Here is a 14,041-nt window from a genome sequence, read left to right as displayed (position 1 = left end):
ATCCTGCCTGTGTGCCTCGGGACAGAGTGCAAAATGTCCCCTAGCAAAGACAACTGTGACACCACAACACCCTGAAGCCCTGTTTGTTCTGTGTTCCTACTGCGATCAGAACAGAGCGTGGATGCAGGGAATGTTAGTGGGCCAGGGTATTTCTGCTCTGGAAAAGCCCAGGGTTTCCGTGGGCCAGGGAAGAAACAGGCACCTGACCTTTTCCAAGAATTTAAAAAACAACAACAAGCTAATCATAATCATGAAAGGAACTTCTTTCCAAAGAGATAATGAGCACCCTTACTAATAAACCTGGCAGAGTCGGAAGTACCTTTAAGCTATTTACCATGTGGAAAAGAGCCAGCCACAGCTCTTAAATGAATATTTTTATGTAAAACATTTTCCACAGTCATAAAACAAGGAGAACTTTGTCCCAGTCAGCCTGCGGGACCAGTGAAGATCCAGGACATAAACTCACATAGCCTCCATGAAGTGTGCGCAGGCTCCTCTCCTGGGCTCATTTACTCACCCCTGATATAAGCAGGTCTCGGGGTGGGGTGGCCCTCTCTGCTTAGGGTACACGGAGGAGCATGCTAAGGGTTCCCCTCAGGATTGTGTTGATATAGCCCAGTTGAAACAGAGTAGCTTGTCCTAGGGGCCATTGCCCTCCCTGGGGAAACTGAGGCGTGTAATGTCATTGCCAGGGTTACTGGCTAGTAGGTAGAAAGAAAGAAAGAAAGAAAGAAAGAAAGAAAGAAAGAAAGAAAGAAAGAAAGAAAGAAAGAAAGAAAGAAAGAAAGAAAGGTGGCTAGTAGGAGGAAAAAAGAAGGGCAGGGCAGGGCATACGACTGTAGGGAGGCAGGGAAGACGTGCAGGCCATGTTGGTGGGAGGTCATAACCCCCAGCTGGGCCTTGGGCAGCTCTTGGGATAAAGAGAGGGTTCCATTGTCACCCTGAAGGAATAAGGATGAGTCTAGGGGTCACCAGGAGAGCAGGCAGGCCCCTGGGAGCTCTCTAGCCATGATGAGAAAGGCCTCAGTCTGTTTCTAGAGAGTAGAGGGACCCTGTGCTGAGCTGGTTGTTGGGGAATCAGGCAAGTTCACAGTGGAGCTGGGTGCCCACCCTCTGAAGACCCTTGAGACAGCTGATCTCTCACCAAGGGCTTGTGAATCTGCCACATCCCTGCTACCACCATACCTCCAAGCCCAGCCATGGCCCTTCCCAGCCTCATCTTCCCCATCTGCCTGCATCTGGCCTCTCTCTGTTCCTACCCTATGCTGCTCTAGCCCTGCACTGGCCTGCCCTCCTCCCTGACCCTCCCTGTCCTCCACTTGTCCTGCTCTCCTTCCACTCCATCCTGTCCTTGCCCTCTCCTACCCTGGCAGGTCCTTCCTCTCTTTGTTTCAGAAATGTCCTTTGCAGAATATTGTTCAAACTAGAATCCACTCCCAGCAACACACCCCACATAGGGTGGCTACATTCTGAATTCTCTGCCTACAAGAGCCCTTTGTGCCGCCCCATCTTCTAGAAAGAACGAAGCCTTGTGTTCTGCAGAATGCTTTGCATTAGGGACTTGGGTGCTCTGTTTCTTGTCCTGTCCTTTATCTTATTTTTCTAGTTACTGGTTCTTTTGAGCTAGAGGGGCGTCCGATGGCCTTGATAAGTGGAGAGTTTATGTGGGAATACATCGCAAGTGATGTTTTCTGTGGGCTGTATCATACAGCAGTCATACTGTGCCCCCTTGAGACCTTGAGACTCTGGGGCGATGCCTTAGCTGCATCCTACTCCAAGCAGCACTAGGTCTTTAGCTAACTTCTTTAACATCTAGAGTAGCCCACATCCCCTGATAACTCAGGAAGTGCTTATGGCAAAAGCACAGATGTGAGACAGGTATGCCAATGGCTTGCTTCTGAGATCTGAGGATTGCAGTTCAAAGCCAACCTGAGAAGCAAAGTTTATGAGACTCTTATCTCCAGAAAAACCAGAAGTGGAACTATGGCTCAAGTGGTAAAGTATCAGCCTTGAGCAGAAAAGATTAGGGACAGTGCCCAGGCCCTGAGTTCAAGTCCTAGGACTGGCAGGTACACAATGGATATGTTTCAAGTAAAATATATTTGAGGCGAGCACTTTACCACTAGGCTATATTCCCAGCCCCTAAAATGTATTTGATAGAGACATATATTTTACATAGCCATACAAACCAAGTGCTATACCCTGGGGTTTTTAGTAGCCCCTAACACCAGGTCACAGACAGTGAGGTACAGTGGTCAGAGCACAGTTCTGACAGTCTATTCATCTCCAACCAGCTCCTCATACGACATCTGATGCATCATTGTAGTAGCTCAGTAAATGTTTCCTAAAAGATCATGGGCATCTGGGTACTAGTGGCTCATACCTATAATCCCAGGTACTCAGAAGGTTAAGATCTGAGGATCTAAACTAGCCCAGGCAGGAAAGACCACCAGTCTCTTATCTCCAGTTAATCACAGAAAAACCAGAAGTGGGGGCTGGGGATATAGCCTAGTGGCAAGAGTGCCTGCCTCGGATACACGAGGCTCTAGGTTCGATTCCCCAGCACCACATATACAGAAAACGGCCAGAAGCGGCGCTGTGGCTCAAGTGGCGGAGTGCTAGCCTTGAGCGGGAAGAAGCCAGGGACAGTGCTCAGGCCCTGAGTCCAAGGCCCAGGACTGGCCAAAAAAAAAAAAAAAAAAAAACAGAAGTGGTGCTGTGGCTCAAGTAGTAGAGCGCTGGCCTTGAGCAAAAGGAATTCAGAGACAGTACCCAGGCCCAGAGTTCAAGCCCCAGGAACATTAAAAAAAAAATAGAGAAAAAGATCATAGGCTTTGGAATCAAACCAGTTGGGCCTGATTCCAACTGGAATCAACCTAGTCGGGCCTTTACATTTTATGAGTATGGACAAATAACTTTTGTAGCACCTTTGTCTCATTCACTAAACGGGAATGGTGGTTTGCAGAATTTGGGGGAGGATCCTATGAGGAACCAAGAAGCATGCCAGCCAACTCTGAATCGGTGTTTCTTCCCATCTGGTTAGTTAGATAGCCTTGAGCTTGGAGGAGTAGTATCTTCTCTAGAATGTTCTGAGTGTCACAGTGAGAATGCGAAAGGAAGCTTGGCCCAGAGCAGTACTCAAGGAGAAAAGAGCAAGAAAGGGAGGCAACAGGCTCACTCCTTTGTTTTTTCTTTTTCTTTCTTTCTTTTTTGTTGTTGTTGATTTTCTGGTGGTTAATTGGACATAAAAGTCTCATGGACTTTCCTGCCTGAACTGGGCTTCAACCACCATCCTCAAATATCAGCCTTCTTACTAGCTAGGATTACAGGCATAAGCCACCAGTGCCCAGCTGTCGTTTACCTTTTTCACTCAGAACTGAGACCCTATCACTTCAGCCACAGCTCCACTTCTAGCTTTTTGCTGGTTAATTGGAGATAAGAGTCACACAGACTTTCCTGCCCAAACTGTCTTTGAACTGCGATCCTCAGATCTCAGTCAGCTTTCTGAGTATTAGGATCACAGGCTTGGCCACCAGTGCCTGCCTTGCTCCTTCGTTAATGGAGCAGGTTGGCTGCTAGACTGCTATCCAGGATTGGTCCTGTGATGGATCACATGTTGGCATAGCCACAGGTGTCATTAGCCTCACATAGTGGTGCTCTTCCTGGACTCTCAGGGTACCAAGAACACTTGCAACTGCCAAAAGTGGAATATGGGGATCCAGAGACAACTTGCTTCCCAGAGAGCCAAGACAGCTTATGCTACCTGCTACTGCAGTGTAGACAATTTAGTCTAACTTAGCTTGTTAAAAAGAGAATAGCAAGCTGAGCACTAGTGACTCATATATGTAATCCCAGCTGCTCAGGAGGCTGAGATCTGAGGATTGTGGTTCAAAGCCACCCCATGAGACTCATACCTCCAATTAACTAGGGGGAAAAAACAACAAGCAGAAGTAGGATTCAAGTGGCAGACTACAACTCATTAGTGAAAAAGTGAAGCAAGATCATGAAGTCCTGAGTTCAAGCCTCAGTACGCACTAAAAGAACAGTAAACTAACATTTGTTTGTAAACCTGTGAGAATAGACCAGTATGTTGCATATGGGCTATACATTTGGTGTGCATATTTTAGACTTGACTTTGGAGACCAACACCAAGCAGTGACTTGAATTTAAGCTCAGCAGACAGTCTCAATGCTTGGAAAGAGCAGTTGCTGCCCAGAATTTACCTCTGAAGCTAATGTGACAAATCTCTTCTCCTATATCTTTCCTGTAACTCATAAGCTTGGAATGTTAAGGTGGCCTTTTGCCAAAAGACCAGCATCAAATATTTATGTAACGCCAGGGCAAATAGCTCTTTGTACACAGTAGGGAAGCATCTTTCCTTTAATAAAAAATGCAGTGATAATGGAATGTTTTCCATAGATAGAGGGCGGTTTAACCTTTATACTGTGGGAGCCTTCGCTCTGAGAGACTTCTTTATGCCCACCTCGGTGCACATTTCCAAGAGGCTGAGCTGGGAAGGTAATGAGGAGACGAGAAGTGGATGAGGCCGTCAAAACAAGGAGCTCTTTAAAAGCCCAGCAGTCTCCTCTCTGTGGTTCATTGACTTTTTTTGCTGTTACAGATGACCAAATTTTGACAGCCATTCTGAACTTGCTTCAGAATGAAGTAGGTGAATCTGACCTCTGGATGCAAAGTTCCGAGCAGTGGGGTGAGGGGCTGCAAAGCAGGCAATGGACAGGGCAGATGGTGGAGAAATGCTTCACACCCAGCTGTGTCACTCCACTGACCACTCAGCCCCCCAGGCCACTGCCTACCGAAGGAAAGGAAGTGGACAGGCTGTGGCCCTGTGCTGGAGACAAGCTAAAGACAGTTAAAATTTTTTATGTTGAATTGGGCATTTAGGGTTTGCAAAGAAACATGGTGAGCACATTTAAAGGACTTCTGGAAATTGGATTTCCAGGGTGATGGGTTCCAGGAACTCCCTTGTATGTGAAAATCTCTGCAAGTGCTCGTCTCTCCATCAAATGGCATGCTTTATGTTATAATAATAACAAGAAAAATTAAAAAGGTAAGCTTGAGCCAGGCACAGTGGCTCAAGCATGTTGGGAGGCTGAAATGTGAGGGTTGTGCTTTGAAGCTGGCATGGGCAAGAGTCAATGGTATTCTTATCTCCAATTAACCAGCAAAAGGCCATAAGTAGAGCTTTGGCTCAGGTGGTAGCGCACTAGCCTTGAGCACAAAAGCTCAGGGATAGCACCTAGGCCCTGAGTTCAAGCCCCAACCATCCTGTACACACATTCACCTGCAGTTGGTTGGACCCACAGATGCAGAGCTGCTAGCACTGAAGGCCCACTCCAGGATGTCTTATACAGGCCGTGGCTTAATAAGCAAGATGGATGGAGCCTGAGCAGTTCCTGGTGTCCTCTGGTGCCCAGTGTCTAGGCGCAGGACTGGGGAATCTTTATTCAGAGGGGCTGCTTAGCTCCTACTGTGACAGAGGCTGCTGGTCACAGAGCCACCAGAAATCAGGTGGCCAGCAAATGCCAGAATGAGCAAATGATAGCTGACAGGTCGTTCAGGGTGAGCCTGAGCGTTTCTAGGAACACATTGCCCATGCCACCGAAGCCCAGCTGCTCTTTCTAGATTCCTCTATGGAAGGTTCTTTCCGTTTGGATCATGCCCTCATAGTTTCAAAGCCTTATTACATCTCTGTAGTTCTACCTTTGAAAGCTACATAGGACAGAGAGAAAAGAGACTTTTCTTCTGTGTTGTCCATTTTCTGTTACTCCTGTATGAACTCTTGCAGAAAAGAATGAAAAAGATGGGTCTGGGAAGATGGCCTAATGGCAAGACTGCTTGTCTCGTATATATGAAGCCCTGGGTTTGATTCCCCAGCACCACATATAGAGAAAACAGCCAGAAGTGGCACTGTGGCTCAAGTGGCAGAGTGCTAGCCTTGAGCAAAAAGAAGCTAGGGACAGTGCTCAGGCCCTGAGTTCAAGGCCCAGGACTGGCAAAAAAAAAAAAAAGAAAAAAAGAAAATCCAAATTATTGGATTATAGTACTTGCTGTATTTCCTTAAAATTTACCTTAACATTTTAACATAGAGAGATTGATTTTCAGTTCATAAGGCAGTTTTGTATCTTAGGTATTTTTCCCTTCAATAATCTTTATATCTAAAATATTCTCTTGAATTATTAAATTCCCATGATATTTTTCAGGACAGTATAGTATTAAAATAGTATATGGAAGTCCTAATTTATTCATCTGTTTTTCTGTGGTTAATTGGGTTGTTAGACATTCAGATTGTTTTAAATTTTAAAGTAATTTGAATCAGAGCTTATAGATAAGCATTTGATGACACCGATGGTGGTTACCTGAGGACACAAGGAAGACTTGGGGGTCACAAAGGATAGATGTTTTGTAGTAGTCACTTCAGACCTTAGTGAGTTTTTCTCTAAAAAGACTGGGCAGCTCAAGCTCTCTTATACACTACAAACATTACTGTGACCCTCTGCCCCCTGTGAGTATCTACACCGCCAGTGTGCCAAAGGAAAGAGGTTCATTTTTTTTTATATTCCATGAAGAGAGAATTTCCAGTTCATATTCTTTGCCCATTTCTATTGGTATTTTAGTATTTTAACTGTCAGTTTCTAAGAGCTTTTTATATATGTAGAAAATTAAGCTTAGCCTTTTCTTTTTGCTAGTGTTCGGAATAACTATCTCACATGGTTGACCTTTCAGGATTGTGGATGGGGTTGGAGGGAAAGTTAGGCAGCCACTGTTGCTCTTCCCTTTAAAACTTAGGAAAATACTAATAGTTTCAGAAACTCCAAAGTGATTCAACTTGGTGAATTTGTCTCCTTTCCCTGTTTTAAAAAAGGAGGTCATTATTATACATTTTTCCTATTAAAAAATTGTCCTTTTAAAATAGTATATTCTTACAAAGGGCTGCTGCAATACAAGACCAAAGCCTGAGTGACTTCAACAGCAAATAGACACTTACTAATTCCCATTTCTGGAAGCAAGAAGCCCAAGATCAAGGTGCCAGAAAATTCTATTTCTGATTATGCTGGGGCTCTGCGCTCGCGCACTCTCTTCTCTCTCTCTCTCTCTCTCTCTCTCTCTCTCTCTCTCTCTCTCTCTTCTCTCTCTCTCTCTCTCTCTCTCTCTCTCCTCTCTCTGCTCTCTCTCCTCTCTCTCCTCTCTCTCTCCTCTCTCTCCTCTCTTTCCTCTCTCTCTCCTCTCTCTCCTCTCTGGCTTGCAGACAGCTGTCACCAGGTGGCTTCTTTCCCTGTGATCCCTAAGGTGGGAGGGGAGCCACAGAGGGCTCAGGTGCCTCTGTCTCCCTTCCTTTTAGATTAGGACCTCACCCTTATACCTCATTTAGTTTCAATTATCTTCAGCTAATTATCTTTCTAAGGGTTCCGTATTTGAATGCAGCCGCATTGGGGGCTGGGACAGGCACCATTCATGCATGAGCACTGTGAGTGGAGTATGCTCTAGGGACCAGGAGCCTAAGCTCATCTTTCCTCAGCCCCATCTCAAGAGGCCATGCCCTCCCCCCCCCCCCCCAGGGTCACAGTACTCCCTAAGGTTGAGCCTGGACCCAAACCATGGGTGTCTCATGAATCCTCTGTTCCCCAGTCTTCATGACTAAAGAACACATAGGGACTGTGAGCCAGGAGAGGGTAGAAGGCATCCATCTCCCTATACATCTTCCCCAAGGCAACGCTCTGCTCCAGTTTCCTGTATCCCCTTACCATCTAGTGCATGACTTCTCCATTGCTGAATTTTCAGAGCTCCCACCCAGATAACTTGACTGGAGCCATGGGAACTTTTCCATAGTGAGTCTTTAGGGAGAATTCCCCTCCCAAACCTCGCCTCTTATGAGAGCTGCCAGCAACAGCCCCTCTGCCTCAGCCTCTATCACAAAACCTTCACGAGTCAACATGTCCTCTAGCATGCTTGTCAGGCTCAGATCTGGCATGTTGACTCTATCCTGCCTTAAAAAAAAAAAAAGCAATCCCTCTCACCTAAATATAGTTTTCTTCTGTAAATGGCTATGTTTTCCCCTGACTAAGTTCTCCTCCAGTGCATCCTACGTTGGGCTGTGAGGAAGGAAGGTAAGCGCTGAAATCAGCGGGTGATTACTAACAATGAAATTTGGGCTCCTAAAATCAAGGGTATTATTCAAAACGGCGAGGTAAATTAGTCTCATTCATTCTGATGGGGCTAGACTCCGTGGCTGTGTGTGCCTTCTTTAATTAACATGCTGAAAAGATGTTCTGATTGGGATTATTAATGAATGCAGTGAAAAATTTTGCTGCTCGTAAGCCTTCTGCCACCACGGGCTCATGCAGCCCCCCGCTTCTTGCTTTCTCCACAGATTCCTTACATGGCTTGACAGATGGAGTATTCATCTTTGAAGCTGTTTCCACAGAAGATAGCAAAACCATACAGGGCTATGACGCTATTGTTGTGGAACAATGGACAGTCCTGGAAGTAAGTGGGGGTTGGCAGCCGAGCTGCTTTTGTTGGGCAGTGATTGTTTTATCTGCTTGTTTCATCTGACTGTGGGCGGCTGCCAGCTGGGCTTTTCTTCTGGGAAAAAAAAGGTAGGGGGGGTTCACCTGTATAAACCCTAGGAGGACCCCTTCTATGGAGTCCTTCCAGCCTCCATTGGAAGAGTGAGCCCTCACTTTTCCCATCCTGCAAGAAAAACACATTGCATATGCCAGGCTCAGGAATGAAAAGAGAGTCATTTTTTGCTCATTTGCATATCACTGCAGACTGACAAATGAGGCACGGACATAGCTTGTGGCCTGTGTAATAATGACAGCCATGTGGTTATGGGAGTTAGGCCTCTGGCGGCGCGCCCTGTGCCAGCCATCCTTGGAAGGAATTGGTGCCTGGCAGCTCTGTGTCCTTCATGATGAACTTAGCAGCTGACACTGGCATTACCTGTGTTTTGCAGTCAGGAAACTGAGGCACAGCATGTCGGAGGTTTTGCAGTAAGTGCCTGAAGGGTGTATTTGGGCAGTGATAGCTCATGAGGCCACCAAATGGCTGTGGGCACAGGGCTTTCTCAAGCCGGGTCCCGCTGGTACTTTGGAAGAGCTGACTTGCTTCCAGAAGTCACTGGGCACTTGAGTGTGTGTCATGAATGTGTTAAACCATTCTATGGTGCACACACCTTGTGGGGGGGGGGGCAGGAGAGGGGGGAAGGCAAAGGAAGCTATTTGGACCTAGAGCACTGTTTCTGGACATGCCAGGAGGACACAGGACTGGAACTACCGTGGGTCTCTGCCAGACTGGACTTCCCAGTCCAACCTAAGATGGGGGATGCGGCTGTCTGTGAGGAGTGTGGGGTATGCCAGGTATAGTGCTCACCACCTTTGTGCCCTTCACCCTGTGGCCTTGAGGCTGTGGACATCAGATGCTCCCAGGGCACTATGTTTTGGCAAGGTTAGTATTGAGGTTTTGAATTTAGGCCCTCACACTTGCTAGCCAGATGCTCTACTACTAAGTCTCACTTCCAGCCGCCCCCCTTACCCCCCATGGTGGGGAGGGGACATGCCAGTTCTAGGGCTGAAACTAAGGGCCTTGCACTCTCATCTTTTTCACTGAGGGCTGGCGCTCTGCTGTAGGAGCCATACCTCCACTTCCACCTTTTTGCTTGTTTATTAGAAATCAGAGTCTCATGCACTTTTCTGCCCAGGCTGGTGCTGAACCATAATCCTCAGATCTCAGCCTCCTGAATAGCTAGGCTAGGATTACAGGTGTGAGTCACCAGTGCTGGGCACTTTGAGCCTTTTTTTCTTTCTTTTTGCACTGATTATTTTTACATTAGTGTCTTCCTTCCTGCCCAGGCAAGGACCAAGATCCTCCTACTTTTTGCTTGCAGCCACAGCTAGGATGATAAATATACCACTGCATCCAAGCTCCTTTGTTGAGATACTGTCTCCCATTCTTTTTCGGCCTGGGCTAGTCTGAAATCATGATCCTCCCAATCTTAGCCCTCCCGCCTAGCTAGGAAAACAAGTGTCAAACCCCAGGCTACTGCTGGTCAGCTTTGCAGGTGAAGTGGAGAGTTGGGCTGCTGGGGGCAGGCCGGCGTCTGCAGAGTGATGGGGAGTAAGTACTTAACAAGTGTGACAGCCAGAGTACACACAGAAACGGACATAACCAGAACCCAGTGTTGCACTAGTCCTTTGTGCAGGGCTGAGCATGGATGTGGTAAGGGAAACATGGAACCAGTGTTCTCTGCTTTGTGGTCATCTTTATAGGTTACTCTCACACAGCCTTGGTGCCCGGGTGTTTATCCAGCCTCTGTGTTCCTGCCTGGAAATGGTGGCGGTGCTTGGTGTTATGTCACCTGGGTGGGCCACATCACCTCAAAGCCCTTCCAGAGAAGGATGGGGCAGAGCTGTTCATCCAGGTGCAGGGGAGAGGCTGCAGCAGGGAGGGGCATGTGAACTAACTGGAGGGTCTCAAGGTCTCCATGAAAGCAGTGGTTTGCTTGTTGCTCAGTAGCCCACAAGCTTCAGCTATGACAGCAGCAGTGCGTGACTGCACCCAGAAACACGTGTGTGCGCATGTGGTGATTGGCAGGCTGTGGAGATACAGTGTATGGTTTCTTGCAGCCGGCACAAGCTTGTCAGTGTTTCCTGACTTAATGGTGGTGCTGGTATGAAAGCCCCAGCAGCAGGAGCATCTCCTGGAGAGAAATGCAGATTCTCGGGACTCATCCTAGACTCACAGAATCGGAAACCCTGAAAGTGGGTCCTGGCGCTTTGTGTTTTGAGTCTCATGATCCATCATCTAACAGGATGTTAGACATGCCACTTATGTCCGGTGTCAGTGATGATGAGTTATTTGATGACAGGGTGGTATCTTTCTCCTGCCTTTGATTCTGTGATGGATACTGAGTCAACACATACTATAGCCATGGGTGCACTTATGGTGGGGTGACCTTCTAAAAACCCATCCAGAATTCCGCGTATTGTAAATCCCCTATGCATTGAATACCCTTGGCTCATCCGACATCATAGCTTGGCTACACGGCATACCATGGAGTGGAGAGTGTTACCACCACCCCCCAATCATGTGACTGACTGGTAGCTATGGCTGGTTGCCACTGCCCAGAAGAGAGACAAGACAGAGACTTGACAGAGAGATTAACAGAGAATCATACCACATGTGGCTGGCCCAGGAAAAGATCAAATGTGAGCTATGGTTTCTACTGAATGTGATTACTTTTGCATTAATATTGGAAAAAATTCTAAGTCAGACCATTATTCATAGGAACTGCATGCATAGAAAATGCTTGTGCTAAAATAAGAGCATCACTGTCTTTAGTTTAAAGAGAAGTCAGTTGTATGGCTTAAGAAGATAGATCAGAAGCCTAGCGCCAGTGGCTCATGCCTGTAATCCTAGCAACTCAGGAGGCTGAGATCCAAGTGTCATGGCTTAAAGCCAGCCCTGGTAGGAAAATCCATGAGACTCTTTTCTCCGACTAACCACCAAAGAGCCAGAAGTAGAGCTGTGGCTCAAGTGGTAGAGCACTAGCCTTGAGCAAAAAAGCTCATGGACAGTGCCCAAGGTACTGAGTTCAAGCCTCAGTACTAAAAAATAAAAAATAATAAAATACAGAGAAAGGTGCTCATCCTTCTATTCTGTCTGTGGATGCTGACTTGGAGGGGTGAGAGTGAGTGGTGGGGTTAAGTCACCAGAGCGTGGTTGTAAACAGCTGGATGTGTTCGCCTTGGTGGAGGAGCCAGGGCAGTACGGAGCTGGCTGATGATGGAGAGGACTCTGTTTTGTTGACTGTGGTCTAGAACTGTAGACCTTGGTCTAGTTAGACCCATTTGTGTGGAACACTTGAGTGATGGGCATGACTGGGAGCCTGGGCCTGTCAGCTCTGGATGATTCCAGCAGACTGTAGGATGGACTTAATGCAGTGGTCCCCAAATCTTATCACCTTTTGAGTGTCCTCCTTGGGGTCACCCAGGTGCTAGAGCTTCTCATTTCCTAGAGATTCAGAGTCGGCAAGTCAGGGGTATGGACTAGGGTTCTGCATGTACAAAATTCAGCCAGACCCAAGAAACATTCACTGCAGCAGCAGGCAGCCACCCCCCTTACCCCCAGTTAGGAGGTGCTCGGCCACCCTCCACTTTCAAATCAGTGGCCTCTTTGTGGCAAGATTCCCAAACATCCTCTTTAGCTGGAGTTTCCGGAAGAGGGTGTTTACATTTGCCATGTGCTTCCATCATATGGCAGGTTAGATTTGAGAAAGCTCAAGAGTAAGTCTAACAACACCAAGGTTTCTGGTCTCATTTTTCTATCTTTTCCTTTCTAATGATAAATGAACATTTCCTCAGAGTCACACAGACCCAATAACTGGACTCCAAGACCTGTAAGTGTTCTTACAGCTTTAGTCATGTTGTCCAAAATGTGGAAGCATCTGAAATCTCCTCCACAGGATGTACACTGTGCAGTGTGCACACATAATGCACACATAGTATACTGCAGTCCAGATCATTACTCAGCACGGAAAGGAATTAGGCCTCATACTTGGTACAGTATGGATGAACTTAAAGTGAAAGAAGACAGTCAGCTAGGAACCCAGGGCTCACACCTGTAATCCTAGCAGCCCAGAAGTCTGAGAACTGAGGATCATGGTTCAAAGCCAGCCCAGGAAGAAAAGATTCTTCAATTAACCAGCAAAGAGCTGGAAGTAGAGCTGTGGCTCAAGTAGTAGAATGTGAGCCTTTAGCAATAAAACTCAAGGACAGCTCCTGGGTCCTGAGTTCAGGGGATGGGGACACACACACACACACACACACACACACACACACACACACACACAGAGTAACAGGAGATCACATAGCAAATGCATCTGTTTACTTGATGTAAACTTGATTCGGCAAATCTGTTGAAGTGGAAAGTGGATTAATGGCCACCAAGGGGACAGGGAAGGAGAACAGTTACTAAGAGGTACAAGGAGGTATGAGGTGTTCAGAGGACTGAGGAAAATGCCTGAACTTTAAGATTGTGGTGACTGTTGCTCTTGGTGTAGCCACTTAATTATAAAGTTTTAAGTAGACAAACTTCAAGGTCGTTGATGGTAATTTAGCAAACATAAATAAGAAAACGAAGGATAACCTGGCTAGGCAGGGGTGGCTCACACCTATAACCCTAGCTACTCAAGAGGCTGACATCTGAGCATCACAGTTTGAAACCAGTCCAAGTAGAAAAGTCTGTGAGACTCTTAGCTTCCACTAAAAGCCACACATGTAGTTGTGGTTCAAGTGCTAGAGTGACAGACTTGGGTGAAAGAGCCAAGTGAGAATACAAGGCCCTGATTTCAAGTACACAAACACATACAAAATTAACTTTCCCCACTGGGAAGATGGTGACATAGGTCTTAGTGTAGATCTTGCCAGTATGTATTCTGCCGCCCTTGCACAGTTTCATACTGTTGAAAAGCTTTGTATTGGACAATATATTCTGAAAATATTCCATCAGGGCTGGGAATATGGCCTAGTGGCAAGAGTGCTTGCCCTGTATACATGAAGCCCTGGGTTCGATTCCTCAGCACTACATATATAGAAAATGGCCAGAAGAGGCACTGTGGCTCAAGTGGCTGAGCAAAAAGAAGCCAGGGACAGTGCTCAGGCCCTGAGTCCAAGGCCCAAAAAAAAGAAATAGCCCACCAGAGGAAGTCTAGCCATGACCAGGGAGAGACATCCCATGTACTATTAAAAGCACCTATTAAAAAAATTACTCCAGCATTACTAGGCTTTTACTTTTTTTTCCCCTTTGCTATGTTGCCCATGACCCATGCTGAGCAAGTGCTCAACCACTGAGCTACACACCCAACTCAAAGATCTTTTCTTGAAGAAATAATTAACTTTCTATTTGGGGCAGCTTTAGATTTGCAGGAATGTGGAACTGAAGCTAGAGAGAATTTGTGTATGCTCAGCCTTCCAACTACAGAAAGATCACCTAGAGGGGAACATTGGTGAAAACTGAGAAA

At 46.6% G+C, this 14,041-nt stretch overlaps 1 protein-coding gene across 4 annotated transcripts in view; it reads left to right on the top strand.

The window, feature by feature from the left end:
• Positions 1-14,041, top strand: part of Rftn1 (raftlin, lipid raft linker 1) — a 204,286-nt gene that overhangs the window by 162,022 nt on the left and 28,223 nt on the right. For all 4 annotated transcript variants that reach the window (XM_048355927.1, XM_048355925.1, XM_048355926.1 and 1 more), the window contains exon 7: positions 8,390-8,505. In XM_048355927.1, the coding sequence (XP_048211884.1) occupies positions 8,390-8,505 (116 nt within the window). The remainder of the gene's footprint in view (positions 1-8,389; positions 8,506-14,041) is intronic.

Source organism: Perognathus longimembris, chromosome 10, assembly GCF_023159225.1.
Source record: "Perognathus longimembris pacificus isolate PPM17 chromosome 10, ASM2315922v1, whole genome shotgun sequence".
Taxonomy (NCBI): Eukaryota; Metazoa; Chordata; class Mammalia; order Rodentia; family Heteromyidae; genus Perognathus; species Perognathus longimembris.
This window is presented reverse-complemented; position numbering and strand designations above follow the sequence as displayed.